This window comes from Aegilops tauschii, chromosome 4, assembly GCF_002575655.3.
Source record: "Aegilops tauschii subsp. strangulata cultivar AL8/78 chromosome 4, Aet v6.0, whole genome shotgun sequence".
In the NCBI taxonomy this organism is placed as follows: Eukaryota; Viridiplantae; Streptophyta; class Magnoliopsida; order Poales; family Poaceae; genus Aegilops; species Aegilops tauschii.
Window position 1 is genome coordinate 296,256,804 of NC_053038.3, and position 23,954 is coordinate 296,280,757.

Genomic DNA, 23,954 nt, shown 5'->3' on the forward strand with positions numbered 1-23,954 from the left:
TAATGTATGTTTGCTCAAAGTAACATTATGGGTATTCTTCTAAAGTCCCGGTGCATCTTCATAAGTTAAACCGGCCCTTGGGGACTACACCGGCGAAAGTTACAATATTACAATTCTAAAGTACCGGTTCATCTTAAAAAGATAACCCGGTCCTTGGAGGCTAAGCATGCAAAGTTGAGATATTACAAAGTCCTGGTTTAGATGGATATCATAAACCGGCACTTGGGGGCTACTGGAGTTGATATTTGGAATTGGACATAAGAGAGAAGTGGTTATGCAGTTACCTCATATCGCTCCTTCATCAGATTCACTAAACCGGCTTCGAAGTTGCGGCTTGTGTACAGACGGTTTAAAAAACCAGAATGGATGTCTTGGGCGTTGAGGTGGGCATAGCTTGACAAATCTGTGTTCCATTTGCCTTTGCCTATAGCAGAAAGCTCGTCCTTGGCACTATGTTTCGATAAAGCAACAGGATTGCCAGGAGCGGTGTGGCCGAAGCCAGTAATCATAATGTCATCTTCTTTGTCATCAGCAACCTTCACTAGAGTTGACGGTTTGTCAGCAGCCTTAGCTGGACTTGCCAGTTTATTATCAGTTCGGGTCGGGCTTGTCGGAGTATCAGCATGGCCTGTGGCGTCAACTTCTACTTGTTCAGCTAAAAAGTCATGGTCTTGAGGTGGCGGATCATCAAGCATAGCGTCAGCATTTGTCTCTACCAGATCTGGAGTCTTTTCCGGTTCAATAGTGACATTGTCATCAGACGGTTTATTTAGCCGAGCCTTCTTGCTGGGTCTAGGCTTGGCACTGAGAAGAACAAACATAAAGGTCAATACACCAGGTGAACATAAGGTATTAAGGGTAAATTTAAAGTATAACTCACCCAGGAATAGTCTTGAGGGTTGGAAATTGCGTGGCCATTGACTCGCCAGAAGATGAGTGAGGTGTGCCCTGATAATTTGAATCAGACGGATTAAGAGGCTGTCGAAAACAACCCGCCTTGGGGCATGAAGTATCAGGAATATAAGAGACCTCTGATCGGTGTTTCCGGACTAGAGTATTCGGTAAACCGGCGGAGGTAACTACCTGGCCGCTGTGCTAGGTTGTGCGGCGAGCTTCGTGTTGCTGCGTCTTCAAATGAAAGTTTGGGTCCAAGTGAGATAGGGGGTGAGAAAATTTTACTTTCCGGTTTGCTCGACGGATTTTCTGTGTTGGCTGAGGATCTGAACCGGAGGAAAGAATAATTACCTCTACATCATCAGCTTGGCTGCCTTCAGCGTCGTCCTGATAATAGTCATTATCAATGAGGTGTATGAAAAAAGAACCAAGGGAGTCAAGTTCTACCTCTGAGTCCGAAATGTCCAGGTCATCATCAGCATTTGGTTCAGAAGACTCAGTGGTACGCTTCTTGGCAGGTTTTTTAGTAACCTTGGTCATGGGGCGAGGTGTCTTGGCCGGTTTATCTTGTGGCTTCTTCTTCGAGAATGGATCATCACCCTGTCAAAGATGGACAAAATTTTGAGAGTACTTAAAAGGATTAAACTAAAAACAAAAGTTATATGATCCTTACAGCTGGCGGTTTGTTGGAAGTGTAGAAAGGACTTAATGCGGTCTGGCTACAAATAGCCTCCGATTCATTCAGTATTTTCTTGACAGACTCGGTAACTTCAGCTTCTGTTAACTGTATGTCAACATGTCGTTGAGGATCTTTCAAACTCCCTGTGTATTCACACATTAAACCAGGGCGCCGGCTTAAAGGCAGAATGCTCCAGGATATCCAGCAGCGAACAAAGTCAACACCTGTTAAACCGTTCGCCGTAAAGGCTCTGAGTTTTGAGAGTTGTGGTGCATAGTTGGACCATTCCTTTGCAGTCAGCCTCTGAGGAAACGGGTGAGTGTTGCTAAGCCGGTGAGGACGACAACCCGGCAGAGGATTTTCATCAGTTGGAGATGTATCCCGGCAATAAAACCAAGTCTGATTCCAATCCTTGGGGTGACTATGAAGCTTGGCGTGAGGGAAGTTGACATCTTTCCTCTTTTGAATAGCCATTCCACCAAGTTCAGTGTTGGGTCCGTTTGTAAACTCTGTACGACGGTTCAAATAGAAGAAATCCCTAAACAGTTCAACTGTAGGTTCCTCTTGAAGATAAGCCTCGCAAAATACTTGGAAATTGCAAATATTGGACACAGAGTTTGGTCCAATGTCCTGAGGATGGAGTTGGAAACTAGCAAGTACATCTCGGAAATTTTTTGATCCGGGAGGACTAAACCCTCGACACAGGTGGTCAACAAATACAACTACTTCTCCATCTTTGGGCTCAGGAGGATTTTCTGCTCCGGGGACCCTCCAGTGGATGAATTCTTTCTTTGCTAAAGCGCCAGTTGCGACACATCCCTATAATTGTGCTTCCGTAACCCGGAAGGGACCCAGTTAGAAGCATAAAATTGTTTGGCCATTTTAATGGGAAGCTGGAAAAAGATCAATGCCGGTTTAAGATTTATGACGGACAAGCATAAAGCGACACAAGATCAGAAGCAGAAACAGAGGTATACACACTTTGTTAAACCGGAGTTTGACATTGGAGGAGTTACAAAGATAACTAATTGGCGGTTTAAGAGGGGACTAATGGTACCTACCGGATTATCATTTTCTAAAAAGTTAAACCGCCTACACTGGTATGGAAGATACAGATCTAAAATGTATAAGTGAGGGAAAAACAAGTTTCACAGATTGATATGGTGATTTCAGATCTGCAGCGTATCAGTAAATCAAAATGTATTCAGACCTAAAATACAGGTGCTTAAGCAGTTTATCAGATCCAGATGAGTTTTTCTACAGAAAGCAGATGATCTAAGGATGAAAAAGGGGATTATAACTACAACTGTGTAAGAAAGTGGCAGATCTGAGGTCGTCATTTACGCTATGAAGAAGAACAAGGAAGAACAACTTCAAGCTTTGATGAACACCGAAACCCTAATGGTGGATCTAGGACAAATAAAAGGGAAACTTACCGATGTTGATGGAACAACAGAGGAGCGCCGCCTTTTTCTGGTACGTTCAGGTTGATGCAGCGGCCAGAGTTGAGGACGAAGGCGGAGCTTGACAACGACGACCGTGCGTGAAGGTCAGGTTGGCGCAAGGAGGAAGAAGAAGCGAAGAGGCACGGGAGGAAAATGAGAAAGACCCCCTGGTCTTATTTATAAGGCGAAGGGATAAGTGACAGGCGCGAAAATCGAGGAGCCCAAAAGATGGATATGTGACAAAGCTGTCGCCTTGATTGTCGGAGGCTCATTAATGAAAGTGAGATATGTGCAATTTTTAATAACAAGTGATGTCATGGTGGTTTATTATGATCCTGAAAGATGACATCATGGCGGTTTACAAGATTTACGCGAAGGTGCTGAAGGAGGAATTTTCCTAAGTGCTGAAGATTGACATGAACAGGTTCAAATCAATCTGGGGCCTAATGTTGGGGATATTACTACTGGGTGTAAACCGGCCAGGAGAGGCCGGGTTATCCCCATAATGAGTTATTATATTGGAAGCCCATGAAGACAAGGAGTGTGGCGCTTTACGAAGGCCCAGGGCCCAAAGGCGGTTTAGGGCCTATAGACATAAACCGCTATACGACATGTAAACTTGTGTTGTAAGATAGGAAAGAGTAGAAACCGAGCCGGACACGCTTATGAGCCGGCCTCGGGATTCTGTAAACCGACGGGCGTCAAACTATGTATATAAAGGGACGACCCGGTGGCGGTTTAGGGAAAAAACAACAACTCGAGAGCCAGGCATAGCTGATTCGCTCCCTGGTCATCGAAACCCTAGTAATTCCACAGCAACTGGATTAGGCCTTTACCTTCACCGCAAGGGGCCGAACCAGTATAAACTTCTTGCGTCCTTTGTCTGTTTTAACCCCTTTAAGCTAACCCGTCGCGATGTCTCCACGACTAAGTCCTTTCACTAGGACATCTGCCGTGACAAAACCACGACACGAGGCCCCTTGCCGCCAAGCCAAGCTCCGCCAACACCGACAAGTACCAAGTAGCCTTATGAGGCCCCCCATGCAAGGCTGCCTCATGAAGGAGGTCGTACGACGCCAGCTGCAGGCTCCAACTCCATCACGTGGATGATGTCCCGCTGTTAGGATAAGGGCGTGACCAAGAACAATTTCCATTCTGGTGATGAGGGAGAAGGAGCGTCTGCCTCCCCCCAAAGCAAGTCCCAAATCCTTCCGCTTTGGTGTAAGAAGATCAGGACGGATCGGCGCACCAGGGCAGAGGTCATCTCTGAGCCCACCAGCGCATCGGGGTGGCAACTTTAGCAGGCGAAGACCGCCCTTAGTAAGGATAAGCCTGGGCGCATGTTCCCCTTTGAATTGCCGCCCTGTGGCCGCCCTTTCCCGCTCATATTTTCAGGGAAGAGGACCAAGGCACTGCAAAATGGGCAGTGCCACCTCCATATAAGGGGATCAAGCCATTCTCTTCCCCACGCTTCATTTATCTTGAGCTCCAAGCGCTCCATTACACAGCAAACCCACACAGACAGGAGTAGGGTATTACATCCCACGATGGCCCAAACCTGGGTAACTCGCGTGCCCCCGTCTTGTCCAGTGTGAGTGAGCGTGGTCATCGTGATCTCGTTATAGCCCCCCCGGGGCCGTAGGTTTGATGAGGACATCAATACCATCGTTACACCCACAGCCCCTGCCGCTATACATATTGGACCAATTACTAAAGCTCGCGCACGCTGATTAAATTACCGGGTACTTTCGTTTCTTGGTACCGATTCTATTGTTCATGAGAATATGATGCTGCCTAAATTGGGTACATTTGTCTTGCTTACAAATGAAGGGCCTAGCTTGGACAAGAAGGATGAACATTGGAGCAAGGAACAAGAACGAAGTTTCTAGTGATGATTTCAGGACTTTGAAGCCACCATAATGAGTGCATGAAGGCTTGGACAAAATATATAAGATGCCACTTCATAAATTTCATTCAGAGACTATTACAGGTGTTGTGTCACCTTATTATTGGGCCAGGCCCATGTAATTTCAAGATACTTCGGTATAAGACTGTTTTTAGACTCCGTATGTGTTGGGAAACATGGTTAGGGTTGGTTTCACACCCCTCCTCCATGGTCACGAAATTCCCCCTAATCCTCCATATATACAACCCTTGGGGCATCGTTTATACTTTGGGTTTTGTTTAGATTAAAAGTTCGCCATAGCTGCAACTTCGTGTACTTCGTTTGTGTTCAACGACTAGACCAACACATCACAGAACCCCACCTTCATTAATAAAGCTTTCCTCTTATATTCGCAATATCCAGATTGCAATTTCTGTTTCTTGCTTGTTTTTCGTTTGCATGCAGGAAACAGATCCTCGTGGTCAGGTTGATTGTGCTCCGGCGTGGTCAATAACCTCTCGGAGTTGGTTTAGCGATTGCTAAGGCGCGACGTCTTTGCACGTTCGTAGTCGGATCGTCAAAGTCTTCACGCTTGATAATCCTCGCATGAATATCAAGTCTTCATGGTCACACCAATTTCTTCACTTTCAAAGTCTTCAGTTGAAGACATTCATTTTTAGGGGTCGACTTTCATCGTAAATATCAAACTCCTCATAGACTTATAGACCTGTGTACACTTACAAACTCATTAGTCCCTTAACCTATAAGTCTTCAATACACCAAAATCAATAAGGGGCACTAGATGCCCTTACAATCTCCCCCTTTTTGGTGATTGATGACGGTATAGGTTAAGTTTTCAACGGGGATAAACATATGAAGTGTAAATACTGATATTGAGGAATTTGATTGCAAGATATAGAAGAACTCCCCTGCACACGTGCATATTTGAGGAATTTTGCTTTGAATAGCAAATGCACATTATAGAGTAGAATCATGGAGATCTCCCCCTATATCGTGTAATTCATACACGCATTTAACATATGATATGAAGAATTTGTAATGCATAATGAAATATGGTGTCTGATGAAATTCAGCATGCGTGCATTAACATACTTGAGGAAATAGCATGCAGAAAGGAGAGCAAAAGTATCACTGGTACGCGCCGGTCCTGTACAAACGGTTTTTAACCCCTTTCCGCGACGGCATTTGGAGCCGTCGCCTAGTGAGTGTGGGCGATAGGGGGGTCCTTCCCACACGACCCAGAAACCGCCGGGGATATGCCCTCCTGGCACACACGCTCGGCAAAATGAGGTCGTGTGCGACCGGCGAGCGCTCAAATACGGAAATACATACAGTAGAGCTAAAAAAATACAATTATACGGCGAAATTGTTTCCGGTCGCAAGTACAACCCACACAGTCAGTCCTCGCTAAACGTTTCCGTTCGTATGTACATCCCCCACAGTCGCTCCAAGGAAAATGTTTCCGTTCACAGGTACATCACACACCATTTTTCCCGTTAAATCGTTTGCGTTATTGAATGTATCACACACGGTCCGTAGGAGAAACTGTGTGGCAAAGGCTGTCCATCACACACAGTTTTTATGTGGTAAACTGATACGTCTCTGTCGTATCTACTTTTCCAAACACTTTTGCCCTTGTTTTGGACTCTAACTTGCATGATTTGAATGGAACTAACCCGGACTGATGTTGTTTTCAGCAGACTTTCTATGTGTTATTTATGTGGAGAAACAAAAGTTCTCGGAATGACCTGAAACTCCAACGTATTTTTGGAAAATATTAAAAATACTGGAAGAAGAATCCATGTCAGGGGGCCCATACCCTGTCCACGAGGGTGGGGGCACGCCCCCCTGCCTCGTGGGCCCCCTGACGCTCCACCGACCTCAACTCCAACTCCATATATTCGTGTTCGTGGAGAAAAAATTAGAGAGAAGGATTCATCGCATTTTATGATACGGAGCCGCCGCCAAGCCCTAAAACCTCTCGGGAGGGCTGATCTGGAGTCCGCTCGGGGCTCCGGAGAGAGGAATCCGTCGCCGTCATCATCATCAACCATCCTCCATCACCAATTTCATGATGCTCACCGCCGTGCATGAGTAATTCCATCATAGGCTTGCTGGACGGTGATGGGTTGGATGAGATTTATCATGTAATCGAGTTAGATTTGTTAGGGTTTGATCCCTAGTATCCACTATGTTCTGAGATTGATGTTGTTATGACTTTGCTATGCTTAATGCTTGTCACTAGGGCCCGAGTGCCATGATTTCAGATCTGAACCTATTATGTTTTCATGAATATATGTGAGTTCTTGATCCTATCTTGCAAGTCTATAGTCACCTACTATGTGTTATGATCCGGCAACCCCGAAGTGACAATAATCGGGACCACTCCCGGTGATGACCATAGTTTGAGGAGTTCATGTATTCACTATGTGTTAATGCTTTGGTCCGGTACTCTATTAAAAGGAGGCCTTAATATCCCTTAGTTTCCGTTAGGACCCCGCTACCACGGGAGGGTAGGACAAAAGATGTCATGCAAGTTCTTTTCCATAAGCACGTATGACTATATTCGGAATACATGCCTACATTACATTGATGAATTGGAGCTAGTTCTGTGTCACCCTATGTTATGATTGTTACATGATGAACCGCATCCGGCATAATTCTCCATCACCGATCGAATGCCTACGAGCTTTTCACATATTGTTCTTCGCGTATTTACTTTTCCGTTGCTACTGTTACAATCACTACAAAACCCAAAAATATTACTTTTGCTACCGTTACCGTTACTTCCATACTACTTTGCTACTAAGTACTTTGCTGCAGATATTAAGTTATCCAGGTGTGGTTGAATTGACAACTCAACTGCTAATACTTGAGAATATTCTTTAGCTCCCCTTGTGTCGAATCAATAAATTTGGGTTGAATACTCTACCCTCGAAAACTGTTGCGATCCCCTATACTTGTGGGTTACTAAGACTATTTTCTGGCGCCGTTGCCGGGGAGCATAGCTCTATTCTTTGAGTCACTTGGGATTTATATCTGCTGGTCCCTATGAAGAACTTGAAGGACGCAAAAACAACAATTTATCCCTCAACTACGAGGGGAGGTAAGGAACTGCCATCTAGCTCTGCACTTGATTCACCTTCTGTTTTGAGTAAGCTTGTGACACCTAAACCTGCTTCTGCTATTCATTCTGATATGTCGCATGTTATTGGTGATGCCACTTCTGTTATGCATGATACTTATGATGAAACTACTTCTATGCTTGATACTACTGTGCCACTTGGTGAATTTCTTGATGAACAACTTGCTAGGGCTAGAGAGAATGAAATTATTGAAACTGATAATATTGAAGATAGTGATGATGAAGACTCTCCCCCTAATAACTATGAATTGCCTGTTGTTCCTGAGGGTTATGTTCTGGAAGAAGGAGCTGCTAGAGCTATTTTAGCTTGCAATGATAGATATGATCTAAAGAGGTTATTAGCTAAATGGAAGCAGCGATCTCTTAATGCTAGAATGAAACCTGACCCTGCTTTTGCTACTTCACCTATCTGTGTTACTGATAAGGATTATGAATTCTCTGTTGATCCTGATATAATTACTTTGGTTGGATCTGATCCTTTTCATGGCTATGAATCTGAAACTGTTGTGGCACATCTTACTAAATTAAATGATATAGCCACCCTGTTCACTAACAATGAGAGAACCCGCTACTTTTATATCCTCAAAATATTTCCGTTCTCATTAAAGGGTGATGCTAAGATATGGTTTAATTCTCTTGATCCTGGTTGTGTGCGTAGTCCCCAGGATATGATTTATTACTTCTCTGCTAAATATTTTCCTGCTCATAAGAAACAAGCTGCTTTAAGGGATATATATAATTTTGTGCAAATTGAAGAAAAATGAAATACTTGATATCTTTTACAATGGACTAACCGATGCTTCCAGAGATTACCTGGATAGTTGTGCTGGTTCTGTTTTCAGGGAAAGAACACCGGATGAAGCTGAAATTCTATTGAATAATATGTTGACAAACGAAAATAATTGGACACTTCCAGAGCCAATTCTAGAGCCTATTCCTAAACCAACTCCGAAGAAAAGAGGTGTTCTATTTCTCAGTCTTGAAGATATGCAAGAGGCAAAGAAATCTATGAAAGAAAAGGGTATAAAAGCTGAAGATGTTAAGAATTTACCTCCTATTGAAGAAATACATGGTCTTAATTTACCGCCTGTTGAAGAAACATATGATCTTAATCCATTACCTATTGAAGAAACTCATGGTCTTGATAACCCGACACAGCTATTAAAGGTAAATTCTCTCTATAGATATGATAAAGCTGAAATCCCTCCTACTAAGTTTGCTAGCCAATGTTTGGATGAGTTTGATAACTTTATGGTTAAGCAAAAAGATTTCAATGCTTATTTTGGTAGACAGCTAAAACAAAATGCTTATATGATCGAACACTTGGGTGATTATATGTCTAATGTTAAAGGTGAACTTAAACTCATTAGTAAACATGCTTCTATGGTTACCACTCAAGTAGAACAAGTAATTAAAGCTCAAAATGATTTGCTCAATGAATTGAATAGTAAGAAAAATGATTATGTTGTTAGAGTGGCTACTAGAACCGGTAAAATGAATCAGGAACCTCTGTATCCTGAAGGCCACCCTAAAAGAATTGAACAAGATTCTGAGAGAAATAATATTGAGGCACCTAGTCCTTCTAAAAGGAAGAAAAAGAAAAATGATAAGACTTTGCAAGCTTCTAGTGAACCTATTGCTGAACCACCTGAGAATCCAAATGATATCTCTATTTCTAATGCTGAAACACAATCTGGTAATGAACATGAACCTAATGAAAATGTTAATGATGATGTTCATGATGATGCTCAACCTAGCAACGATAATGATGTGGAAATTGAACCTGTTGTTGATCTTGATAACCCACAATCAAAGAATCAATGTTATGATAAGAGAGATTTTGCTGCTAGGAAACACGATAAAGAAAGAGAACCATGGGTTCAGAAACCCATGCCTTTTCCTCCCAAACCATCCAAGAAAAAGGATGATGAGGATTTTGAGCGCTTTGCTGAAATGATTAGACCTATCTTTTTGCGTATGCGATTAACTGATATGCTCAAAATGAATCCTTATGCTAAGTACATGAAAGATATTGTTACTACTAAAAGAAAGATACCGAAAGCTGAAATTTCCACCATGCTTGCTAATTATACTTTTAAGGGTGGAATACCAAAGAAACTTGGAGATCCAGGAGTACCTACTATACCATGCTCCATTAAAAGAAATTATGTTAGAACTGCTTTATGTGATCTTGGAGCCGGTGTTAGTGTTATGCCTCTCTCTTTATATCGTAGACTTGATTTGAATAAGTTGACACCTACTGAAATATCTTTGCAAGTGGCTGATAAATCAACTGCTATACCTGTCGGTATTTGTGAGGATGTGCCTATTGTGGTTGCAAACGTTACTATTTTAACGGACTTTGTTATTCTTGATATTCCCGAGGACGATAGTATGTATATTATTCTTGGAAGACCCTTTTTGAATACTGTAGGGGCTGTTATTGATTGCAACAAAGGCAAGGTCACTTTTCATGTTAATGGTAATGAGCATACGGTACACTTTCCGAGGAAACAACCTCAAGTTCATAGTATCAACTCTATTAGAAAAATTCCATCCATTATTTTTGGAGGTTTTGAATTTCCTCTTCCTACTGTCAAGAAGAAATACGATATTCTTATTATTGGGAATGTGCATATCCCCGTTGAGGTAACATAGTGTTATTCAAAATTTCTCCGGTTCCATGTTATTCGGAAAGAGTTTATTAACAAGACTTGATCAACCTTGTTAGTGGATTCCTTTTGATGAGCATGAGATGGATGAAACTAGAAAGCACAACCTTTTGTACCCTCTCTCTACTTTCTGTTATTTAGTTGAAATAAAGTAATAATAGTATTTTTCTGTCTGTTTTCTAATTTATCCGTGCAATATAAAAATACCCCGAAAATAAAAGTTCTCCAAATGCCCTGAAAATGGAATATGATTTTTTCTGGAATATTTGAGAATATCTGGAACTGAGAACACAACAGGGGGAGCAAGCACCTGGCCACGAGGGTCCAGGGCGCGCCCCCTGCCTCGTGGGCCCATGGTGGCCCCCCTCCACTTATTCCTGCACCCACACACTCCTTCTTCCTCCCAAAAAATCACCATCCAGCTCAAGCACGAGTTCTAGCTCATTTTGCTGCGATTTTCGATCTCCTTGCTCAAATCACCTCTCACAAAACTGCTTGGGGGGATTGTTCCTCGGTATGTGACTCCTCCATTGATCCAATTAGTTTTTGTTCTAGTGCTTTATTCATTGCAAATTTGTGCTGCCTAGGTGACCATGTTCTTGAGCTTGCATGTCAAATTTATATGGTTCCAAGTAGTTCTAATGCATGATATAGTCTCTAGGCACTTTTAGGAGTAGTTGCTACCAATTTTGTTGAGCTTGGTTCACTTCTGTTTGTAGTTACTAAAAATTTCAGAAATTTTTCAGAGGAAGAAACATGCTTAGGAAAATGTACCAAGGTGGTTCTTCAAGGAAGCAAGGACCCAGGCTTGCAATGCGTGATGCTGACGATGAGCCACCAAGGGACGCTCCAGTGTGGCCTTGTGAATGGCCTTCAAAAAAATTTATGGATCGAGCGGGAATCAAGGAAGGATTTAACGCATATTTGCGTAACGCTGATCTTGTGAGCTTCGAGGAAGAAAAGTGCCGCCAGTACCACTATCTCACTAGTTTCTTTGTGAGGAGGTTTGAATTTTCATCTTCACGTAATTCCCCAACTGTCCTGTTTGATCTTTATGAAAAATCTTATACGATGGACTTAGAGGATTTTACCACTGCTTGCAAACTTCCACAATGGGGTAGTGCTAGTGAACCTCACAAATCTGAATTTAGAAATTTTCTTCCTGGTATAACTGTGGGGGAATATAGAGATATAGCACAAGCTACCATAGGGAGCATTCATTTTCCTGCTATACATTATTTTGCTCTCTTCATAGGTAGGTGCATAAATGGTAAAGATGAAGCATGTCATATGTGTGTCCCGACCTCAGTATTCTTAGGAGTGTTGTGTTAGGGGACAAATCTTATAATTTGGGAGCCATTGTTGCACATAGGTTGCATCATAATAGATTTAACGGAGATTTCTTTGGTGGAATTTATGCAACCCGCTTAGCTGATTTTCTTGGTGTAACCATACGTAATGATGATATTGAATTGCCTCCTGCTTACCTAGACTTTAATGCTATGGTTCACCACCAGTTTGTCGAGAGGAATGAATCACCTCTCCTGTATCGCTTAATCTTTGACAGACGTCGTGCTGTCCGTATTACTCTCCCTGCTCCTGCCTTCTTTGATTATCAGGCAAAAGGAAGACATTTTATTACCAGAGAGGAGGCAGATGAGTATGAGAGGAGGGCGGAGGCAGCTCGCCGCCACGCTGCAGCTCAGGAGGCAATAACTGCCGCAGCGCAGTACGACCCCAGCTACAATTATGGATAACCGCCAGGCCATCCGTGGCAATAAACCAACTTAGGCCAAAAGCCTAAGCTTGGGGGAGTACGTATTTCCCACCGACATTACATTCATGTTCACACACTCATTGCTAGACGTCGGTGCTCATACTTTTTCATTGTATTATACATGCTAGTTTATTTTCTTTTTCTTGCTTTCTTCTTGTGTGTTTGTTAAATCTTAAGAAAAACCAAAAAAAGTAGTAGTAGCTTTTAGTTAGTTTACCTTTCTTGCTGTAGTAGTAATAATTAAAAAGAAAATCCAAAAATATTTCCCGTTCTTCTATTGCTTGTTGGGAGCTTTCCCGTGTAAATAGTTTTATTTCTTTTCTTTTCTTTGGGGGTCGATAGGAGAAGACCATAATTAAATTGTTGAAGTGGCTCTTATATGCATTATTGTTGATTTAACCAAGAGCCCATATTGCCTTGTCTTCTCCTGTTTATTGAATGCTCGCAGATTCCAGCTTAGTCCAATGCACGTGCACTCTTATTATTATTCACATCGTTCGGTCGTGCAAGTGAAAGGCAATTATGACGATATATGATGAATTGATTGAGATGAGAGAAGCTGGTATGAACTCGACCTCTCTTGTTTTTGTAAATATGATCAGTTCATCGTTCCTGATTCAGCTTATTATGAATAAACATGTTTGCAATGACAATTAGAGATTATAGTTGCTTGTGCCATGCTTGATTAGCTATGAGTTATAATGGTTTACCTTGCGTGCCAACATGCTATTAAAATGGTTGTGATGTGGTATAGTAGGGTGGTATCCTCCTTTGAATGATTTAAGTGACTCAACTTGGCACATGTTCACACATGTAGGTGAAACAAATCAACATAGCCTTCACGATATTTATGTTCATGGTGGATTATATCCTACTCATGCTTGTACTCAATGTTTATTAATTTTAATGCATGTTCATGACTGTTGTCGCTGTCTAGTTGGTCGCTTCCCAGTCTTTTGCTAGCCTTCACTTGTACTAAGCGGGAATACTGCTTGTGCATCCAATCCCTTAAACCTCAAAGTTATTCCATATGAGTCCACTATACCTTCCTATATGCGGTATCTACCTGCCGTTCCAAGTAAATTTGTATGTGCCAAACTCTAAACCTTCAAATGAAATTCTGTTTTGTATGCTCGAATAGCTCATGTATCAACTAGGGTTGTCTGTATCTTCCATGCTAGGCGAGTTATTCTCAATAGGAGTGGACTCCGCTCCTCATTCACGAGAAAATGGCTGGTCAACGGGATGCCCAGTCCCATGCTTTATGCAAACTAAATCAAAATAATTGCAAAAAAAACTCCCCCTGGGACTGTTGCTAGTTGGAGGCACTCGTTGTTTCGAGCAAGCCATGGATTGATGCTTGTTGGTGGAGGGGGAGTATAAACTTTACCATTCTGTTTGGGAACCGCCTATAATGTGTGTAGCATGGAAGATATCGCCATCTCTTGGTTGTTATGTTGACAATGAAAGTATGCCGCTCAAAATATTATTTATCTCTATTTCAAAACCGAGCTCTGGTACCTCTACAAATCCTTGCTTCCCTCTGCGAAAGGCCTATCTATTTACTTTTATGTTGAGTCATCACCCTCTTATTAAAAAGCACTAGCTGGAGAGCACTGCTGTCATTTGCATCCATTACTATTAATTTATATTGGGTATGACTATGACTGGATCTCTTTTACCATGAATTACAATGTCTAGTCAGTCCTTGATCCTTAAAGGTGCTCTGCATTTATGTTTTGCGGTCTCAGAAAGGGCTAGCGAGATACCATCCTGTTATATCATATCATGATTGTTTTGAGAAAGTGTTGTCATCCGAGATTTATTATTATTGCTCGCTACTTGATTATGCCATTAATATGAGTAAACATGAGACCTAAGAGTTATTGTGAATGTGGTTAGTCATAATCTTTGCTGAAAACTTGAATGCTGGCTTTACATATTTACAACAACAAGAGCAAACAGAGTTTGCAAAAGTTTTTCTTTATCACTTTCAGTTTATCAACTGAATTGCTTGAGGACAAGCAAAGGTTTAAGCTTGGGGGAGTTGATACGTTCCGTTCGTATGTACATCCCGCACAGTCGCTCCAAGAAAAATGTTTCCGTTCACAGGTACATCACACACCATTTTTCCCGTTAAATCGTTTGCGTTATTGAATGTATCACACACGGTCCGTAGAAGAAACTGTGTGGCAAAGGCTGTCCATCACACACAGTTTTTATGTGGTAAACTGATACGTCTCCGTCGTATCTACTTTTGCAAACACTTCTGCCCTTGTTTTGGACTCTAACTTTCATGATTTGAATGGAACTAACCCGGACTGACGCTGTTTTCAGAAGACTTTCCATGGTGTTATTTATGTGCAGAAACAAAAGTTCTCGGAATGACCTGAAACTCCACGGAACGTATTTTTGGAAAATATTAAAAATACTGGAAGAAGAATCCACGTCAGGGGGCCCACACCCTGTCCACGAGGGTGGGGGCACGCCTGCCCCCCCCCCCCCGGGCGCGCCCCCTGCCTCGTGGGCCCCCTGACGCTCCACCGACCTCAACTCCAACTCCATATATTCGTGTTCGGGGAGAAAAAAATCAGAGAGAAGGATTCATCGCGTTTTATGATACGGAGCCGCCGCCAAGCCCTAAAACCTCTCGGGAGGGCTGATGTGGAGTCCGTTCGGGGCTCCGAAGAGGGGAATCCGTCGCCGTCGTCATCATCAACCATCCTCCATCACCAATTTCATGATGCTCACCGCCGTGCGTGAGTAATTCCATCGTAGGCTTGCTGGACGGTGATGGGTTGGATGGGATTTATCATGTAATCGAGTTAGATTTGTTAGGGTTTGATCCCTAGTATCCACTATGTTCTAAGATTGATGTTGCTATGACTTTGCTATGCTTAATGCTTGTCACTAGGGCCCGAGTGCCATGATTTCAGATCTGAACCTATTATGTTTTCATGAATATATGTGAGTTCTTGATCCTATCTTGCAAGTCTATAGTCACCTACTATGTGTTATGATCCGGCAACCCCGAAGTGACAATAATCAGGACCACTCCCGGTGATGACCATAGTTTGAGGAGTTCATGTATTCACTATGTGTCAATGCTTTGGTCCGGTACTCTATTAAAAGCAGGCCTTAATATCCCTTAGTTTTCGTTAGGACCCCGCTACCACGGGAGGGTAGGACAAAAGATGTCATGCAAGTTCTTTTCCATAAGCACGTATGACTATATTCGGAATACATGCCTACATTACATTGATGAATTGGAGCTAGTTCTGTGTCACCCTACGTTATGATTGTTACATGATGAACCGCATCCGGCATAATTCTCCATCACCGATCCAATGCCTATGAGCTTTTCACATATTGTTCTTCGCGTATTTACTTTTCCGTTGCTACTGTTACAATCACTACAAAACCCAAAAATATTACTTTTGCTACCGCCACCGTTACTTCCATACTACTTTGCTACTAAGTACTTTGCTGCAGATATTAAGTTATCTAGGTGTGGTTGAATTGACAACTCAACTGCTAATACTTGAGAATATTCTTTGTCTCCCCTTGTGTCGAATTAATAAATTTGGGTTGAATACTCTACCCTCGAAAACTGTTGCGATCCCCTATACTTGTGGGTTATCATAAACGTTTCCGCAAGGTGGCCTAACGCAAACAGTTTTCAAGAGAAAGTCGTGTGTGATTGTTCATTGATCCAACACGGTTTATTCGTAGAAACTGTGTGCGTTGCCTGAGGTCGTCGCCCACGGTATTTTTTCAACAACCGTTTGCAATAGCAAAACCCAATTAGGAGGCTAATTCGCCATTAGCAGGCTAATTGCCCTATTATTATTAATCCATTTATTAATCTAATTGACATTCATATTAAGCACATAATATATTTCATTTCCATATGAAGGAAGCAAAATTTCATAAGTGAAATACATCAAAGTACAACAGGATATAGCTGCAGCACTCAGCTACCCCATTACACAACTGCACCAACACCAAGTTTCACATGCAACATATAGAACCTTTCGAAATTAGCATCATAGACGGTATATAGACAGATGCTTCTCATCTGGAAAACTGCTGAAGCAGAAGGCGAATATTTAGCCTTCATTCATGTTGAAGGTCTTTGCAACTTTAGGCCAGTGCCTGTGGAGGATTGACCGTCCGTCCCTCGTCCTATTCAGGAACACTTCAATATTGAACCGTGGGTGTGGTATGAAAACCTTCATCGCCTCATGGCCATAGAGGTGGTTTGAGAGGTAATCATTAGTGAACTGCTTTGGAAAGGCCTGAAAACAAGGATTTGCATAAATATCTTCTCTATATTGGAAATGGGGCCAAGGAATAAAAAAAGGCAAGGTATAATAGTTAGTACCATCTTGTAGTGAACCGATGCCTTCTTCATTGTGCAGACAAAGATCTTGTTGTTTTTTGTAGCTAATTTCTTTATCCTAACAATCTTTCTGAGTTTCTTGATTTGATTGATATTCATGGACAACTCATTTCCCCATATGCAAAAAGGGTCGAACAGTGGGCCAAAACCTCTGACAGCAGGACCTACATGTGCAAGACCAAATTGTTAAAAACCAAAATATTAGAATGGTTCCTGCAATTGCACAATAATGTGCTATTAGACAATGGACCATGCTCATGCTAACCTCGATTGTAAACCTCAATGCCTCCCATTGTTTCACTGCAACACATAGAAGGTAGTTAGTCATCAGGTTAAGTAAGGGTTCACATGCTATCAGTAAAATATGTTGATGAAAAATAAGCACATTGCAGATTCATCAGATTAATTCAAGCCACATGGAAAACCCATTTATCCAAACCAAGCATGATTACTAACTAGGAAATATAGCACTTGTATATGTTTCTCATGTATTAAGTGCAGCCAAATTTGATTTATTCCTCACATGGTAAACAATAACAGAATGCAGCCACAACAATTGAACATCGCATTGCAGAATTGAACCAAGCAGTTAACTAAACACCACAACAAATGACCAAACGTTAACTGAGCACCACATTGCACAATATAACATACTCCTAATAGAAGACCAGACAGTTAACCAAACCAAGTAAGCTTAACAACTTGGAAATATAGCAATTGTATTTGTTTCTCGTGTATTTAGTACAGCCAAATTCGATTTATTCCTCACATGGTATACAATAACAGAATGCAGCCACAACAATTGAACATCGCATTGCAGAATTGAACCAAGCAGTTAACTAAACACCACAACAAATGAACCAAACGTTAACTGAGCACCACATTGCACAATATAATATACTCATAATAGAAGATCAGACAGTTAACCAAACCAAGCATGCTTAACAACTTGGAAATATTGCACCTTGAAGAATTGAACATCACATTTGCAGAATTGAACCAAGCAGTTAACTGAACAACACATTGCACGTCATATAGAACATATACACTATAGCAGAAGATTGGATGGTAAAAGTAGATAGCACAATTCACTAGAATTTGCTAACGAAAGGCAGTAGCTAGCAAACTAAACATGGGTCCTTATAGTGAGCTAATAAGACAAGGTACTCCTCATTGTCGGAGATATCAATGACGATTGGTTCCTTGGACATGGAAGAGGGCGAGGCCTCCGCATCGTGGGTGCCCTCGTTGTAGTGGTGAGTTGCCTGAGCCGCTCCGGGCACCAACCCGTGGGCTCTCGAGATGAGGTAAGCACGTGCAAGTTGAGAAAACACCTCGTAGTCTTCGTCGAAGGCACCGACGGTGGCCTCGAGAAAACACCACGAACTGTCGTTTAAAGCAGCCAACCACGTCGCAGCGTCAGTGCGCGAGGCGTCAACGGTGGCCTCGAAGGCGAGGTGCTCCTCCAAGATCTGGGGGTCCGCACGAATGACAGCCATCGCGACCTCATCCGCGCATGCGGCCGCGATTTGCTTCTCCGCTGCCAAATGCTCCTTGAGATCCTGGCTGTACTGCGTGCACCATGGCTTAGGGCGGCGCTTATTTGGTGGTGGGGTCAGTGATTTGGGTGGAAGGTGTCGCGCTCGCGCCGGTGGTCGGGGCATGTGGGATGTGGAAGGAGGAGGAGGATGGGGTCGGGTGTGGATTACCTGCCTGGATAGGCGAGGCCGAGCAGCGTGAAGGAGGGTCGCCGGTGAGGAGGCGGCGCTGCAAGCAAGGAGTGAAGGTTTCAACTTGGAAAGGAATGCGACAACAGGGGAAATGTGGCTTTTGGTAAGGGGGAGGGGCGGGGAGGTAGATATTTCCGCGGAAGCCGAAAATTTGGAATCGCTTCTGTGAAAAAACTAGTGCGCAAAGTATCATCAGAACTGTGTACGATATGTGAACATCACAAACGATTCAGATAGCTTAACCCGTGTGTGATGAGTTTGAATTTCAAAAAATTTGGTTCGAATTTCCATGGTTACAGTGGTCATCCACGTCACTGCATAATTTGGGTACACAAAGGAGACTACAGCACACCCACACTTCTTAATCGACCAAGTTCAGCAATTAAACAGAGCTAGCTGACCTAAACATTACTCTAACATATTAAAGACCGGCACTCTTAACTAAACAAAATAAAGAGTACTACTACGGCTGGTGCTCATTGATCTCCGCCGCCGCCTCCATGTCCAGCTCGCGCCCGACGGTCTCCTGGGGAAGGGGCTCCATGGCATCCATTGCACCATACTCGGCAAGCATCTCGCCATCCGCTTCCGCCATCTCTTTGGAAAAGGCCGCCACAAGCTGGGCGTGGGCGGAGGCAATCTGGGCTTGGACGGGCTCTGTCGTCGCAAGGTATGCGGCGGCGGAATGGACGGTTGCTCGAACGCTCTCAGATATTGCCAGCTCTTCGGCCATGGGTTGCTGACCGTTGTCCGAGAAGCTTCGTTCGATTTTTGCGGTGACCGCCAGGAGCTGGGCGTGGGCGGCCTCGACATGGTCGGGGGCGTCCTCCATCAGGGCTAAGGCCGCCGCTGCGGAACAGAGAACTGTTGTGCCGCTCTCGCCAGTTGTTATCCCCGAGAAAAATGTCGCTGCCGCCACCTGAGAAGCAATAGCGGCCGTTTGGGCTGCCATGGCCGCCCGGTCGCAGAATACGGCCGCGCTCATGCACCTTGTTAGCACGCGCATGGCGGCTGCGGCCACGCTCTCGCCGGAGTGGGCCACCGAAGTTGTCCTCACTACGCGGGTCCACATGCTCATCTTTCACCGTCGACGATTGAACTGTGAAATGATATTTGGGGAGCGAGCTAGTGTGCTTGAGATGCCGGCTGTGGATTGTAGCTGACGCACCTTCTCACCTAAGCCATAGGCGTACTATACACCGACGGTGCTCTTGGATATATTGTGCTGCATCTCACACGGTTGGTGATAATAAACTGTGTGCGATCTACTTGATTTTTCATCTTGATTTGAATTACATAATGGGGTCACAACGGCAATGGACGGTGTTTGAATTGCTAGACCTTTTATCTGGAGTGAACATGCAACTATATGTGTGTCATAAAAGAATTGGAATTATTCAGGGTTCGTTTGAACATTTTATACATTAAATTGGTTTTCTAGCCATTTCAGGTGCACAACAAAATTAAACTACATGCACATGCTCTGGTGCACCAACATGGGTTGTAAAATCATATATGTGTCCATGGATTTATGCTTATCTCCCATGCAAGAAATGGGGATGAAATTCGAACAACACGGCACCGTGGCTCTCCGGCAAACGTCGACGTACTTGCTTCTGTAATTCTAGTAAATCCAAAATTCGTCCGAAATTCATGAAACTTGGCACGCTATCATGGAGCGGCATCAACATGTCGTGGTAAAAATTTTGTCCCATTTGGGGCAGGTTTGGGTATAAGCTTCTCATAAACCAGAGCTTCTCACAACAAGTGTGATGGTTTCGCTAGGGAACTTTGACCTTTCTGGACGAAACGATATCCGTTGCCTCAAATTTTTCCTTGTGTCAACATAGAACAACAGGAGTGTTGTGTCAAATTTTGGGATTTTTCGGGGTTCGCTAGGACATTTTTATACATTAACTGAGTTCTCTGTGCAGTCATGTGCATAGTTCAAATTTGAACTACAGGCACATGCTCTAATGCATATAAATTAATTAAAAATTCAAATATATGTCCTTGGTTGCCTGCTTAGGTCCCATGCAAGAAATGGGAATGAATGTCAAACACCCTGCCACCGTCACTCGGCCGCAAACATTGAGATACCTGGTTTTTAAATTGTAGTAAATCCAAAACTCGTCTGAAATTCATGAAACTCGGCATGCTATCATGGAGCGGCATCAACATGACGTGGTAAATTTTTGTCCTGTTGTGGGCAGGTTTGGGTATATGCTTCTCACAAACCAGAGCTTCTCACAACAAGCATTATGGTTTAGGTAGGGAACGTCCCACCTTTGGGGATGAAGCGATATCCATTGCCTCTTATTGCTTCAAAAAAATTTCTCGTGTCAACATAGAACAACAAGAGTGTTGTGTCAATTTTTGTGATTTTTTGGGGTTCGTTTGGACATTTTATGCATTAACTGAGTTTTCAATGCATTTATGTGCATAATTCAAATTTGAACTACATGCACATGCTCCAGTGCATATAAATTGGTTGAAAAATCAAATCTGTGTCCTTGGGTGCTTGCTTAGGTCCCATGAAAGAAATTTGAATTAATTTCAAACACCAGGGCATCGTTGATTGCCGGCAAAATATTGAGATGCCTGGGTTTTAAATTCTAATAAATCCAAAACTCGTCTGAAATTCATGAAACTTAGTATGCTATCATGGAGCGGCATCAACATGCCGTGGTTAAATTTTTGTCCCATTTGGGGCAGTTTTGGGTATATGCTTCTCACAAACCAGAGCTTCTCACAACAAGCATGATGGTTTCGGTAGGAAACGTACCACCATTGGGGAGGAAACGATATCCATTGCCTCTTATTGCTTTCAATTTTTTCCCGTGTCAACATAGAACAACAGGAGTGTTGTGTAAATTTTTGTGATTTTTCGGGGTTCGTTTGGACATTTTTATGCATTTACTGAGTTTTCAATGCATTTATGTGCATAATTCAAATTCGAACTACATGCACATGCTCTAGTGCATATAAATTGCTTGAAAAATCAAATCTGTGTCCTTTTGTGCATGCTTAGGTCCCATGCAAGAAATGGGAATGAATTTCAAACACCAGGGCACCGTTGATTGCCGGCAAAACCTTGAGATGCCTGGTTTTTAAATTCTAGTAAATCCAAAACTCGTGTGAAATTCATGAAACTTGGCATGCTATCATGGAGCGGCATCAACATGCCATGGTAAAAATTTTTCCCGTTTGGGGCATGTTTGGGTGTATGCTTCTCACAAACCAGAGCTTCTCACAACAAGCATGATGGTTTTGGTAGGGAATGTCCCACCTTTGGGGACGAAACGATATCCATTGCCTCTTGTTGCTTCCAAAAAATTTCTCGTGTCAACATAGAACAAGAGGAGTGTTGTGTCAATTTTTGTGATTTTTTGGGGTTCGTTTAGACATTTTTATGCATTTGCTGAGTTTTCATTGCAGTTATGTGCATAATTCAAATTTGAACTACATGCACATGCTCCAAAGCATATAAATTGGTTGAAAAATCAAATCTGTGTCCTTGGGTGCATGCTTAGGTCCCATGCAAGAAATGGGAATGAATTTCAAACACCAGGGCACCGTTGATTGCCAGCAAAACATTGAGATGCCTGGTTTTTTAATTCTAGTAAATCCAAAACTCGTCTAAAATTCAAGAAACTTGCCATGCTATCATGGAGCAGCATCAACATGCCGTGGTAAAAATATTGTCCTATTTGGGGCAGGTTTTGGTATATGCTTCTCACAAACCAGAGCTTCTCACAACAAGCATGATGGTTTCGGTAGGGAACGTCCCACCTTTGGGGAGGAAATGATATCCACTGTCTCTTATTGCTTTCAAATTTTTTCTCGTGTCAACATAGAACAATAGGAGTGTTGTGTCAATTTTTGTGATTTTTTTGGGTTCGTTTGGACATTTTTATGCATTAACTGAGTTTTCAATGCATTTATGTGCATAATTCAAATTTGAACTACATGCACATGTTCAAGTGCATATAAATTGGTTGAAAAATCAAATTTGTGTCCTTGGGTGCTTGCTTAGGTCCCATGCAAGAAATGGGAATTAATTTCAAACACAAGGGCACCGTTGATTGCCGGCAAAACATTGAGATGCCTAGTTTTTAAATTCTAGTAAGTCCAAAGCTCGTCTGAAATTCATGAAACTTGGTATGCTATCATGGAGCGGCATCAACATGCCGTGGTTAATTTTTTGTCCCATTTGGGGCAGGTTTGGGTATATGCTTCTCACAAACCAGAGCTTCTCACAACAAGCATGATGGTTTCGGTAGGGAACGTCCCACCTTTGGGGAGGAAACGATATCCATTGCCTCTTATTGCTTTCAAAAAATTTCCCGTGTCAACATAGAACAACAGGAGTGTTGTGTCAATTTTTGTGATTTTTCGGGGTTCGTTTGGACATTTTTATGCATTAAATGAGTTTTCAATGCATTTATGTGCATAATTCAAATTCGAACTACATGCACATGCTCTAGTGCATATAATTTGGTTGAAAAATCAAATCTGTGTCCTTGGGTGCATGCTTAGGTAACATCCAAGAAATGGGAATGAATTTCAAACACCAGGGCACTGTTGATTGCCCGCAAAACTGAGATGCCTGGTTTTTAAGTTATAGTAAATCCAAAACTCGTCTGAAATTCATGAAACTTGGCATGCTATCATGGAGCGGCATCAACATGCCACGGTAAATTTTTGTCCCGTTTCGGGCATGTTTGGGTGTATGCTTCTCACAAACCAGAGATTCTCACAACAAGTTTTGGCAGGGAACGTCCCACCTTTGGGGACGAAACGATATCCATTGCCTCTTGTTGCTTCCAAAAAATTTCTCGTGTCAACATAGAACAACAGGAGTGTTGTGTCAATTTTTGTGATTTCTTGGGGTTCGTTTGGACATTTTTATGCATTTGCTGAGTTTTCAATGCATTTATGTGCATAATTCAAATTTGAACTACATGCACATGCTCCGGAGCATATAAATTGGTTGAAAAATCAAATCTGTGTCCTTGGGTGCATGCTTAGGTCCCATGCAAGAAATGGGAATGAATTTCAAACACGAGGGCACCGTCTATTGCCGGCAAAACATTGAGATGCCTGGTTTTTAAATTCTAGTAAATCTAAAACTCGTCTAAAATTCAAGAAACTTGGCATGCTATCATGGAGCCGCATCAACATGTCGTGGTAAAATTTTTGTCCTATTTGGGGCAGGTTTGGGTATATGCTTCTCACAAACCAGAGCTTCTCACAACAAGCATGCTGGTTTCGGTAGGGAACGTCCCACCTTTGGGGAGGAAA

General features: G+C 42.6%; 1 protein-coding gene across 1 annotated transcript in view; it reads left to right on the plus strand.

Annotated features, from left to right (window-relative positions):
* The first annotated feature begins 2,920 nt into the window (after window positions 1–2,920).
* LOC141021835 (uncharacterized) overlaps window positions 2,921–23,954 on the plus strand; it is a 32,021-nt gene continuing 10,987 nt past the window's right edge. The window contains exon 1 of the mRNA XM_073497680.1: window positions 2,921–3,049. Within this exon, the coding sequence (XP_073353781.1) occupies window positions 2,921–3,049 (129 nt within the window). The remainder of the gene's footprint in view (window positions 3,050–23,954) is intronic.